Source organism: Astyanax mexicanus, chromosome 12 (assembly GCF_023375975.1).
Source record: "Astyanax mexicanus isolate ESR-SI-001 chromosome 12, AstMex3_surface, whole genome shotgun sequence".
Classification (NCBI taxonomy): Eukaryota; Metazoa; Chordata; class Actinopteri; order Characiformes; family Acestrorhamphidae; genus Astyanax; species Astyanax mexicanus.
In genome coordinates, this window is record NC_064419.1 from 45,124,170 (window position 1) to 45,137,435 (window position 13,266).

Consider the following 13,266-nt stretch of genomic DNA (forward strand, 5'->3'; position numbering starts at 1 on the left):
GATGCAGAGTAACAGCAGAACTCAAGCAGAATAAGAGAGAGAGGGAGAGAGAAAGAAAGTGAGGGATAAAAAGAGGTGGTGGGATAAGAATAGAAAGTGATGGACATAAGAGAGAGAGAAAGAGAGCAAGAACAATACAAGGCTTTCTACCACTGCAGTCCTTTATAGAGCTATTATTATAGAGCTATCTCTTTCTCTCTCTCTCTCTCTCTTCTCTTCTCTCTCTCTTTTTGTGCTGTGGGGTCTAATGAGCCTACAGTAGTTAGCATTCCATCCATACATAATGCAAGTAATGTGCAGTTATGCTATTATATTTCAGAAATACATTAGATACATCTGATTAAATGCTAAATGAGTCATGTTTCATTGTAGTGTAGGGGATATTGGGAGTATGTGGTAGAGTAGGGTATGTATTGAAGACAGTATAGGAGCGTGTATATTGTATAGGGTAGTGTGGAATAGTATAAAGGAGTATGATTTAGTATAGAGTGTATTGGTTATTATAGGGTAGTTTTAAGGGTAGTGTTGGGAGTGTAAAGGGTAGTATAGGGTATGTAATAAAGGTGTATAAGACAGTATAGAGCATTATAGTAGCTTACATGTCGTATATATAATAGGGTAGTTTATAGTGTGTATATATAAGGGTATGTATTAACGGGAGTATCGCACCGTATAGGAGCGTGTATGTTGTATAGGGTAGTGTGGAATAGTATAAAGGAGTATGATTTAGTATAGAGTGCGTTGGTTATTATAGGGTAGTATTAAGGGTAGTGTAGGGAGTGTATATGGGTAGTACAATGATTATAGGGTAGTATAGGGTTTGTTTTAAAGGGGTATAAAACCATATAGGGAAGTATAGGAGCGTATGTGTTGGATATTATAGGGTAGTTTATATAATAATGTGTAGTATAGGGATTATAGGATAGTGTAGGGAGTATAGGGATTAAAGGGTAGTATAGGATAAAATAGGGATTATAGGATGGTGTAGGGAGTACCGGAATTATAGGATAGTATAGGGATTAAAGGGTAGCATATGGGGTGTATAGGGGTAATTGGGTTGTATAGGGATTATAGGGTAGTATAGGGAGTATAGAGTTTATAGAGTAGTGTATGTGGTTTAAAGGGTACTATAAATTAGTGTAGGGATTTTTGGAAATGTTTGGTAGTATAGGATAGAATAGGGATTATAGGGTAGTATAGGGTATGTATTAAAGGGATATAAAACCGTATAGGGCAGTATAAAAGCATATGTGTTGGATATTATAGGGTAGTTTATAGAATAATGGGTAGTATAGGGATTTTAGGATTGTATAGGGAGTATAGGGATTAAAAGGTAGTATAGGATAGAATAGGGATTATGGGATAGTGTAGGGAGTACCGGGATTATAGGAGAGTATAGTGATTAAAGGGTAGCATCTGGGGTGTATAGGGGTAATTGGGTTGTATAGGGATTATACGGTAGTATAGGGAGTATAGAGTATTGTATGTGGTTTAAAGTGTACTACAAGTTAATGTAGAATCTGGAAATGTTTGGTAGTATAGGGTTTGAATTAAAGGGGTATAAAATTGTGTAGAGCAGTATAGTATTTTACATGCTGGATATTATAGGGTAGTGTATAGATTAAAGGGTAGTATAGGGATTTTAGGATACTATAGGGAGTATAGGGATTATAGAGTAGTATAGGGAGTATAGGAGTTAAAGGGTAGTGTAGTGAGTGTATAGGGATTGTGAGGGGTAGTGTAGAGAATCTTGAGAGTATGTGGTAGTATATAGGGATTATGTATTAAAGGGGTATAAGACAGTGTAGAGCAGTGTAGGAGTGTACATGCCTGATGTACATGCCGGAGTGTATGGAGTACAGGATAGAATAAAGTGATTATAGGGATTATAGGATAGTATAGGGAATATAGGGTAGTGAAGTAAGTGTATAAGGATTGAGAGGTAGTATAGAGAATATTGAGAGTATGTGGTAGTATAGGGTATATATTAAAGGGCTATAAGACCGTATAGAGCACTATAGGTGTGTACATTCCTGATAGTGTATGGAGTACAGGATACTATAAGGTTATTATATGGATTATAGGGTAGTGTAGACATATGGAAAAGTATATGGTACTACAGGGTAGTGTATAGTATAGTAGTGTTTAGAAAGTATATAGTAGTATATAAGGGAGTATAAGTGTATTTTGGCTTCATATCTATAGCCTGTGCTTATATACGGTCATTGATTTCCCATTAGCCTGAATTTACTTCTTGAGTTTTGCACTGAATAATGTAGCTCACAGGAAATGGAAGCGATGCTTGTACAGGCTGAATAAAAGTCTATAAATAAATAATATGAATAATCACACACTGGACTCTTAACTCTGCATCGTTTGTAATTTGAATACAGTTCAGATGGTCTTCAGTTATCTGCTGATTCTGTTTATAGCTCTGCTTCATCCTTTTTTGTGGCTGATTTATTAATAGCCGTGGCTGAAGTTTTGCTCTGTTTTCACTTCAAAACTCTTCTTTTTCATTTTTCTTCTTCTTTTCTTTCTCAGGAGAGAAGCTGAGGGTTCTGGGATATAATCAGAATGGGGAGTGGAGCGAGGTGCGCTCGAAGAACGGTCAGGGCTGGGTTCCCAGTAACTACATCACCCCGGTGAACAGCCTGGAGAAGCACAGCTGGTACCACGGCCCCGTGTCCCGCAGCGCCGCCGAGTACCTGCTCAGCAGCCTCATCAACGGCAGCTTCCTGGTGCGCGAGAGCGAGAGCAGCCCCGGGCAGCTGTCCATCTCCCTGCGCTACGAGGGGCGTGTCTACCACTACCGCATCAACACCGCCTCCGACGGCAAAGTACGCATCCCACCCCCCACCCCACTGCTCACGCTATGCACCTTTTATTTATTTACGTTACATGTTAATTTAATTACATAAAAAAATAGGTTCGAAATAATGAAGTATTCTTCTTAAATTCAGAAAACAATGCAACAATTCAGAAAATTCAGATATTTAAACTAGATTTTAAAGGGTTTAACTTGATTAGATTTTTTATTTTGCAATGTGCAGTCAATGTAAATTTGTTACATTCCATTCATTTGGAAACTTTTACAGCTTATTATTATTATTATTTTATTTTATTTTTTTCAATTTAAGGGTCATGTCTATCACTTCTGCATGAATATGCACCTATTTTGTCTTTTTTCTTTTATTCCCTTCTCGTTATCCACCTTATTAAGCCAGATTCTCTTGCAAATGTTAATTTCCAGACATTTCCAGTTATTTTATATATTTGTTTAACAATTTAGTCAATGGTTGACTGCATGTTCAAATAATTGATATTTATGAAAAGAAAAAAATCACTCCTGTTACTGGCACTCATTTCTGTTACTTTGATGATATGCTTTGAGTAACAGGACTGATAGTAACGGGGATGAGTTTTTAGCATAGAATTGACAAACACATGAAAAATTGCTAAATAGCGGCTATGCTAATAGAGGACACTGAGCACGTCTAGTAATTTTCCTAAAATTAAAAATGTATTTTAAAAATAAACTAATAAGATGTAAGAATTAATTTCTGTAACAGGAGTGAGTGTTGAGATTAAGCTCCTCAGTCGTAGTTACAACAAGATCAAATATACAGAAAAACAAATAAGGGAACTTAATTTTGGTCTTCCCATGGTCTTCAGAAGAACCAGCTGATGTCACTACCTGTAGTAGATGTTCCAGATGTTTGAGAGAGGGATAATGTGTTACGGTAACAGGACTGAGTGAAACCCTGGGACACAACTTTAATATGTATTTTAACTTAAATATTATGGATTTATTATCAAAAAAATATTTTTAAAGCATAGATATGATTTAGAGTCACACAACAATGCAAAAAAATACATCTCTGAAGGATTTTAAAAATTCTATTTCATAGTAAAGTTTATAGTTAGAGAGTGGGGGCAGGTTCAGTGTTCTCTATGCTGAGCCCTGACCTCTCACTCGCTCTCTTTCCCACACCAGGTCTACGTAACATCGGAGAGCAGGTTCAGCACATTAGCCGAGCTGGTCCATCATCATTCCACTGTTGCAGACGGTCTGGTGACCACGCTCCACTACCCCGCCCCAAAATGCAACAAGCCCACCGTCTACGGCGTCTCCCCCATCCACGACAAGTGGGAGATGGAGCGCACGGACATCACCATGAAGCACAAGCTGGGAGGAGGCCAGTACGGCGAGGTCTACGTGGGCGTCTGGAAGAAGTACAACCTCACTGTAGCTGTTAAAACACTTAAGGTTCGTCTGAGTTCAGTTCAGTTCTATTTAAAGAGAGAGTGAATCTAAAATTAGCTGCTGGTTTTGAGCTTTCTGTCTCTGGCTGGGTATTTATAGAAACATCAGAAGCAGTTAGTTATGCTAATAGAGAGAGAGGTGTTCTGGGTGATGTAGTAAAAGGTAACAGTTGTATTTGTTAAGCGTTGTGCTGTATGTTGCTCTGCAGGAGGACACGATGGAGGTGGAGGAGTTTCTGAAAGAGGCTGCAGTGATGAAGGAGGTCAAACACCCGAACCTGGTGCAGCTGCTGGGTTAGTATTAGTTAAGCTTCAGCTGAACTGTTACTGTAGTCATGGTACCACCCCCTGTATATAGACATGGTAATAATAATAAAAAAAGAATCATAATAACACACACAACAGGCTCCAATGGTCTTCTATGCTCCCCTGCTGTGTGTACAGAGTGTGTAAAGTTGATGCTGGGCTGTGTGTGTGTGCAGGTGTGTGTACCCTGGAGCCTCCGTTCTACATCGTGACTGAGTACATGCTTCACGGTAACCTGCTGGACTACCTGCGGGACTGTGAGCGGGAGGAGGTGAACGCTGTGGTGCTGCTCTACATGGCTACTCAGATCTCCTCTGCCATGGAGTACCTGGAGAAGAAGAACTTCATCCACAGGTGAAGATGAGAGGAAAAAGTACCCGAAATATACCAAGCATATAAAAAATATTAATAATAATAAAAATATTATTATTAATATTATTTAGGGGTGTAATGGTATGTGTATTTGCTCGCTCTCTCTCTCTCTCTTACTCTCTCTCTCTCTTACTCTCTCTCTCTCTCTCTCTCTTACTCTCTTTCTCTCTCTCTCTCTCTCTCTCTTACTCTCTCTTACTCTCTCTTACTCTCTCTTACTCTCTCTTACTCTCTCTCTCTCTCTCTCTTACTCTCTCTCTCTCTCTCTCTTACTCTCTCTCTCTCTCTCTCTTACTCTCTCTCTTACTCTCTCTTACTCTCTCTCTCTCACTCTCTCTCTCTCTCTCTTACTCTCTCTTACTCTCTCTTACTCTCTCTCTTTCTCTCTCACTCTCTCTCTTACTCTCTCTCTCTTACTCTCTCTCTTTCTCTCTCACTCTCTCTTACTCTCTCTCTCTTACTCTCTCTCTTACTCTCTCTCTCTCTCTCTCTCTTACTGTCTCTTACTCTCTCTCTTACTCTCTCTCTCTCTCTTACTCTCTCTCTCTCTCTCTCTTACTCTCTCTCTCTCTCTCTCTTTCTCTCTCTCTCTCTCTCTTACTCTCTCTCTCTCTCTCTTACTCTCTCTCTTACTCTCTCTTACTCTCTCTCTTACTCTCTCTTACTCTCTCTTACTCTCTCTCTTACTCTCTCTCTCTCTCTCATATATATATATATATATATAATGTGTATGTGTATGTGTATGTGTGCGAGAGAGAGAGAGTGTGGGAGTCTCTTTCTCTCTCTTTTTCTCTCACACTTATTTTTAGTTTAATCAGTTAAAAGTAAAAGTTATTTTTGTTTTCAACAAAGCGTCACAATCAGGCACATTGTTTTTTGTTTCAGCAAAATAAAAAAGATGAATCCTCTCCTGATGACAAAAGGAGAGAATCCTGGTTTCAAGCATTTAATAAAAGAGCTCGAGCCGCGTTCCAACATTCCATCCCAAAAAACTATACATGATTATATATATTACAATAAAGATTTATTGTTATTATGAAGTTAATAAAGGTGCGGCTATACAGATTGCCAAGCGATTGGTTGAATTTTTTTTTTTCAACCAATCGGATCAAAAACGCACCGAAAACGTACTGAAAACATACCGAACTGTGGGGTTTATACCGAGAAGTGAACCGTACCGTGAATGTTCTATACCGCTACACCCTTATTAATATTGCATTGTTTTAATGTTCTGTTGTTTTAATGTAATATCTTCAGGGATCTGGCAGCGAGGAACTGTCTGGTTGGGGAGAATCACGTGGTGAAGGTGGCAGATTTCGGCCTGAGTCGGTTGATGACTGGAGACATATATAAAGCCCACGCTGGAGCCAAATTCCCAATCAAGTGGACTGCACCCGAGAGCCTGGCCTACAACACGTTCTCCATCAAATCAGACGTCTGGGGTCAGTCTCTTATTAACATTTTTACCAGCAGATCACATGTCTCTCCAAACCATCACTGATTGGTGGAAACTTCACACTAGACCTCGAGCAGTTTGGACTGTGTGTCTCTCCACTCTTCCTCCAGACTCTGCTCCCATGATTTACACATGAAATGTAAAATTTACTGATGATCAGTGATTGTTTGGAGAGACATGTCTGTCATCTGCTGGTGTTGGTCCACTGTGTTTTATTATCAAGTCTAAAGTCAGTGCACTTTTGTTTTCCCACAAAATCTTACAGAACTTCATACTTCCCTCTGCTACTGACAACTTTTATGGAGATGCAGATTTCATTTTCCAGCAGGACTTGGCACACTGCCCACACTGCCAAAAGTACCAATTGGTCTTATATAATATTAAAATTTTCTGAGATACTGATTTATGGCTTTTATTGTCTGTTAGCCACAATCATCAACAATAAAAGAAATAAACTCTTAAAATAGATCACTCTGTGTTTAATACATGTATCTATCTATAAGTTTTACATTTTAAACTGAATAACTGGAATAAAGTAACTTTTCAGAGATATGAATTTTGTTGAGATACACCTGTATAGTAAGCTACATTAGGATATTCTTATAAGGAATATTCTATATTCTCCTACAAGTTTAGTGTAGTCTGAAGGTTACAGTTATGAGATGGCTTATGTAGGGATGTAGTGTGAAGTTTGCATTAAACTGTAAGTGATGGAGTATTGAAGCGGTAGGAAAATAGACTGTAATCTATAAAAATTCCTAGTTTCTGATATCCGTGTATTTGTGTGTGTTTCTGTTTGTTCTGAAGCATTTGGAGTGCTGCTATGGGAGATTGCGACGTACGGCATGTCTCCCTACCCTGGTATTGACCTGTCTCAGGTGTACGACCTGCTGGAGAAGGGCTACCGCATGGAACAGCCAGAGGGATGTCCACCTAAAGTCTACGAGCTCATGAGAGCCTGTGAGTTCTAGATATACACAGGATCTACATTTTATTCAAACTCAAATTATTTCATTGTAGATTAACACTAAAATCATCCAAATTATGAAGAAAATCAAATACAGAATATGTTTTATATTTTAGATTCTTCAAATTAGGTACCTCTTGCACATGTAGGCATTTTCTCAGTCAGCTTTATGAGGTAGAGTCACCTGGAATTCAGGCTTTCAGTTAACAGCTGTGCTGAACTCATCAAAAGTTAATTACTTGAGTTTCTTGTCTCTTAATAAAGTGTTTGAGAGCATCAGTTAAAGTAAAGTAGTGAAGAGGTAGAGTTACAGGTATACAGTGAATAGTGAATATTTGAGTAATGTTCTAATCCAGATTATGAGAAGCAACAACTACTTAACTAAATAAAGAAAAACAAACTTAAAAAGTATCCTCAAGTGCAGTCACCGCAAAGACCATTTGAAACAGTATAATGAGGAAACTGGCACTCATCAGGATCAACCCAGGGAAAGGAAGAGCAAGAATTAACAGCCTCAGAAACCAAGCTAACAGCTCCTCAGATAAGAGCACCTTAATGCTTCTTCACAAAGTATTTTAGGTTGTTTAACACTTTTAAGTTACTACATGATTCCTTATGTGTTCCTTCCTAGTGATAAATCACTTCACTATTCATTTCCAATGAATTAAAATACATTTTAAATGAAGTTTTTATCCAAACTTGTCTAGTTCTGTAATGTTTCATAAAATTATGTACTAATAATTGTTCCTTTCTCTATCTATAGTTTTATTACTATAGTATTAATTCTAAAGTGTGTGTATTTGTGTTCTCAGGCTGGCAGTGGAGTCCTCTGGACAGGCCTTCGTTTGCAGAGACACATCAGGCCTTTGAGACCATGTTCCATGACTCCAGTATATCAGAAGGTACACTATTATCTGTACTTCTCTGTATCATTAGTGGGAGTAAGCTTGATGATTACCCTGCTATAACACACCTTGATTGAACTCATCAAAATTATAATAATTAGCTTATTAGTTAATATATAAAAAAATCCAAAATACAATGGTTATCTAAATAACACAGGAGATAGTGGTAAGATTTTACAGATTTAATTTATGTAGCAAGAAAGAGTTGGTGATTAAGTCTGTGACAATGATGACAGTTTCGATTTCAGTTTAGCATCTAACCAGAGGTGCAGTTAGGCAGCAAGTACAAAAAAATACACATTTTCTTCAGTATATTCAAGATTTCAAGGAGATTTGGATACATGGTACATGAGGTGGAACGAAATTGTCATCTCAAAATCCAGTTTACACCCAAGAGCAATTGTTAAAATAGATGAATATAAATAAAATAAGATACAAACACAATAAAAATAGAATAGAACAAATATTTACACTATTCAATATGTACAATATGCATAGAATATGGATATGAGGTTTAAGCACAGTGTACAAATTAATATATGTATATATATATATATATACAGCTCTGGGGAAAAAAAAGAGACCACCTAAAAATGATGAGTTTCTTTGATTTAACCAAATTGAAAACCTCTGGAATAGAATCAAGAGGAAGATGGATGATCACAAACCATCAAACCAAGCTGAACTGCTTGAATTTTTCCACCAGGAGTGTAAAGCATAAAGTTATCCAAAAGCAGTGTGTAAGACTGGTGGAGGAGAACATGATGCCAAGATGCATAAAAACTGTGATTAAAACTAGGGTTTTTCCACCAAATATTGATTTCTGAACTCTTAAAACCAATATATGAATATGAACTTGTTTTCTGTGCATTCCTTGAGGTCTGAAAGCTCTGTATCTTTTTTGTTATTTCAGCCATTTCTCATTTTCTGCAAATAAATGCTCTAAAGGACAATATTTTTATTATGAATTTGGGAGAAATGTTGTCTGTAGTTTATAGAATAAAACAACAATGTTCATTTTACTCAAACATAAACCTATAAATAGCAAAATCAGAGAAACTGATTCAGGAACTGCAGTGTTCTCTTATCTTCTTTCTATGAACTCTATCTTTTCAGAAGTGGCTGAGGAGCTGTGTAAGACTGCCTCCTCTGGTAAAGGAGGGGTGGTGCACGCTTTCGGGCACGATCAGCCCCTCCTGCCCTGTAAGGCACGCCCACAGAAGAAGCACTCGGACAATAAGGAGAACATGGAAGGGCTGGAGGGCCCGCAGGAGCCTGGAGCCCACGGCCCTGCAGGTACAGCGGCACCGCCCTGCTACACGCGGGTCCAGCAGAAACGCAAGAGAATGGGAGTGGTGTTCCTCATAGACTGAAGGAGCGACACTATACACACACACACTCACTATATATATATATATATATATATATATATATATATATATATATATATATATATATATATATATATATATATATATATATATATATATATATACACACACACACCTTCTCTTTTTCAATGTGTTTTATTTATTTTCATGACTATTTACATTGTAGATTCTCACTGAAGCATCAAAACTATGAATGAACACATGTGGAGTTTTATGTACTTAACAAAAAAAAAGGTGAAATAACTAAAAAACATGATTTATATTCTAGTTTCTTCACAATAGCCCCCTTTGCTCTGATTACTGCTTTGCACACTCTTGGCATCATTCTCTCAATGAGCTTCTTCAAGAGGTGGCCACCTGAAATGAACAGTTTTCCAACAGTCTTGAAGGAAGGAGTTCCCAGAGGTGTTTATTAGCACTTGTTGCTCCTTTGCCTTCTTCACTCTGTGCTCCAGCTCACCCCAAGCCATCTGGGTTGGGTTCAGGTCCGGTGACTGTGGAGGTTCAGCTCATTTTTTATTGTTAAGTACATAAAACTCCACATGTGTTCATTCATAGTTTTGATGCTTCAGTGAGAATCTACAATGTAAATATTCATGGAAAAATAAAGAAAACGCATTGAAAAAGAGAAGGTGTGTCCAATATATATGTATATATATATACTATTTTTATTTACACACACATTAATTAACCCTTTTAGACCCTGCATCCATTGCAATGGACATCATGTATTTTCATTTTTATTTTTTTTTTTATATATTTTGTTACACACTATTAACACTATTAATATTAACACTATAACTGTTGTCCATCACATCCACTGCACTGGACAAATATCAGTATGACTGGAGCCATAAGAGCTATTTTTTACTATATTTACTATATATTTTTTTTATTTTATTTAGAGATGGTTTATGAAAAAAAGGTTAAAATGAAATATAAAATATTACACAAAGACTTCCACTGCATTATGGAAATAAAAAAAGCGATTAAATATTAAATTAAATAGATTTTTTTAGCTATATAGGTTTTATAGTAGAATATAAATATAAATATAAAGCATTCTTAAGTACAGTATTTATCTGTGTATCTAAATACAGAAGATAATGCTGTTGTATTATGTTTATATTATACGTGTAAATCATGTTAATATGTTATAATCATATATTTGCATGTATTGTATTATCTACAGATTTAGCTTAAGCCTATAATTATAATCAAAGTATAATAATACTTATCAGTGGTGTAGCAGGTGGAGGTGATTTTTTATTTTTTATTTTTTTTATATATATATTGATGTAAATTTTGCACATATTGTTTTTTTTTATTGTTCATTTATTAATTGTAAGTAAATCAGTGGCTTTGTCCTTATTTTTTGTTGCTCATCATCACAAGTATGCACAAGCACCCATACATCCCTCCCCCCAGCTTTCATATAATCCAGCATGTTCACTGCTTGATTAAAATATATGTAACCCTGCTAACATGTACAGTGTACAGTGCATTGTTTAATCCATATTTAAGTATATATTTTACTTATTTATATGTTTTAATCCATTTAAAGCATGTGTGTTTCTTTTAAAAAAAGGTTTTACACATAAATACATAATCACTCACCGCATGGTCTTGCATTTAATTTAATTTAATTTAATTTAATTTCATATAAAATAAAGTAAAACCCTCTTTTTTACTGTCTTTAGTAATCAGCCTACTCACCATTTTCCGTGGTCGTAAACACCTTAATTGTGCAACTCAGTGTGCTCACCTTTTTCTTTTTTTTGTTACTGCATAAAGCCTCAAGTAGTAGCAACTGCTGAAATGAGTATAAACTTTGGTAACACTTTATTTGAAGGAACACAAATTAGGCGCTTATGAATGTCTTATTATTTGCCTAATAAAGCCTTAATTAGACATGTGTAAATGATTTATTCACCACACTTATTAGGCTTTATTCTGTGTTATGTGTTGTTGGTGCTTATTTTGGGGTCTCTGATTGATTAAATATTAAATTTCAGTTCTTTTTAGTGTCTTTAGTGAAATGTGGTGCTACTTTGAGCTTGTTAATGCTGTAAAAATAGTGATTTATTTGCATTGGGCAGTGTTATGTTATGCAATGCAATGCCCTGTCACTAGCTAATGTACATCACACTGCCATGAGCACTCTGGCCAGTGTACAACTTCACTCACAAGATAGCACCTCACAACCTATAAAGGTGTGTGCTCCATCTGCTAATGTAAAATCTTTATGATCAAGTTACTGTACAAATTGCTATCCCGTGACTTTTGGCATGCCATTGTATGTGTAAATATTTATTCAGTTCTTTTTTATGTCTAATTAGTGATGAACAGAACCTCACTTTAGAATATGGTACTTAAGTCACTTCTTGGCCTATTAGTGACTTATTAACCCCTTATTAACTCTTAATAAACTCCAGCACAGCCATAACCTTACTAAACTCACATAGATAAACTCAAACTGCTGCCAATTATAATAACACTAATAACATGTAGAATTAGCTTATAGTTCATGCTTAATAATCCAATCTGCTTAACCGTGTGCTAACATAACTGTTTATTGTGCACTATAAGAACTAATACAGCCATTATTAAACATTTAGACCCCTAATTAATCACCAATAACACTTACCCAGAAAAAAAGCCTAATAAGTAGTGAATAAATAATTTACAAATGTCTAATTAAGGCTTTATTAAGCAAATAATAAGATATTAATATTAAGGTGCTTATATTTACCCATGCAACAAAATCACATTTTTTTTTTTACACCATTAACAAACTCAAAGGAGTTCCACACTCCTTTGGTTTAATTCTGAGAGCCCTGACATTTAAATAAAGGCATTGAGAGCTTTGTTTTTTAATAAACTACCTGTACACTTTAACTGCTATACACACAGTACCTTCAGGTAGTTTTCCGGGTGCTGCCATCTTAAAATAAGGTCTTGAGCAGGGGGGGAACAGACTGCAAAATGAATTGGATTCTGTGAAAATGCATAAATATTACAGAGATATATTGTTTAAGCAACGGCTGGAATTCATACATAATTCCACAGAATTAATTTTGCAATCTGTTCTCATCAATTGACTTTTGTCTTAATGTCGAGACAGCGGCGACTGGAGGACTAGCTTGAAGGTACTGTGTGTATAAACAGTGAAAGTGTAAAGACAGTTTATTAAAAACAAAGTTTTCACTGCCTCGATTTAAATATCAGTGCCCTCAGAAAGCTACCAATGAAATGTGGAGCTATTTTGAGCTTGTTAATGGTGTAAAATAGTGATTTCATTGCATGGGCGATGCTATTCCCCTATCGCTAGCTAATATACATCACACTGCCATGAGCACTCTGGCCAGTGTACAATCTCACTCGCAAGATAGCACCTCACAACCTATAAAGGTGTGTTCTCAATCTGCTAATGTAAAACATTATGATCAAGTTACTGTAAAAATAAAAAAATGCTATCCCATGACTTTTGGCATGCCAATGTATCATGGTGGCGGAACGTGTTATGCCAGTGAATGGGTGGGTTGATTGGCTAAGCTTAAAAAAAAAAAAAAAGAGTAAATATATTGAGTATATATTGCAGCG

General features: G+C 36.3%; 2 protein-coding genes across 6 annotated transcripts in view; one reads left to right on the top strand and one right to left on the bottom strand.

The window, feature by feature from the left end:
* The window catches only part of bcar3 (BCAR3 adaptor protein, NSP family member), a 476,193-nt gene that overhangs the window by 168,732 nt on the left and 294,195 nt on the right, over nucleotides 1-13,266 (bottom strand). The window lies entirely within an intron of this gene.
* The window catches only part of abl2 (c-abl oncogene 2, non-receptor tyrosine kinase), a 71,302-nt gene that overhangs the window by 45,957 nt on the left and 12,079 nt on the right, over nucleotides 1-13,266 (top strand). For 3 of the 4 annotated variants that reach the window (XM_022671036.2, XM_049486023.1, XM_022671037.2), the window contains exons 3-10: nucleotides 2,545-2,840; nucleotides 3,998-4,270; nucleotides 4,476-4,560; nucleotides 4,749-4,926; nucleotides 6,202-6,386; nucleotides 7,208-7,360; nucleotides 8,180-8,269; nucleotides 9,389-9,568. In XM_022671036.2, the coding sequence (XP_022526757.2) occupies nucleotides 2,545-2,840; nucleotides 3,998-4,270; nucleotides 4,476-4,560; nucleotides 4,749-4,926; nucleotides 6,202-6,386; nucleotides 7,208-7,360; nucleotides 8,180-8,269; nucleotides 9,389-9,568 (1,440 nt within the window). Of the gene's footprint in view, nucleotides 1-2,544; nucleotides 2,841-3,997; nucleotides 4,271-4,475; nucleotides 4,561-4,748; nucleotides 4,927-6,201; nucleotides 6,387-7,207; nucleotides 7,361-8,179; nucleotides 8,270-9,388; nucleotides 9,705-9,768; nucleotides 9,948-13,266 lie in introns of those variants that run through there. The other variant, XR_007441433.1, reaches the window with a different exon arrangement.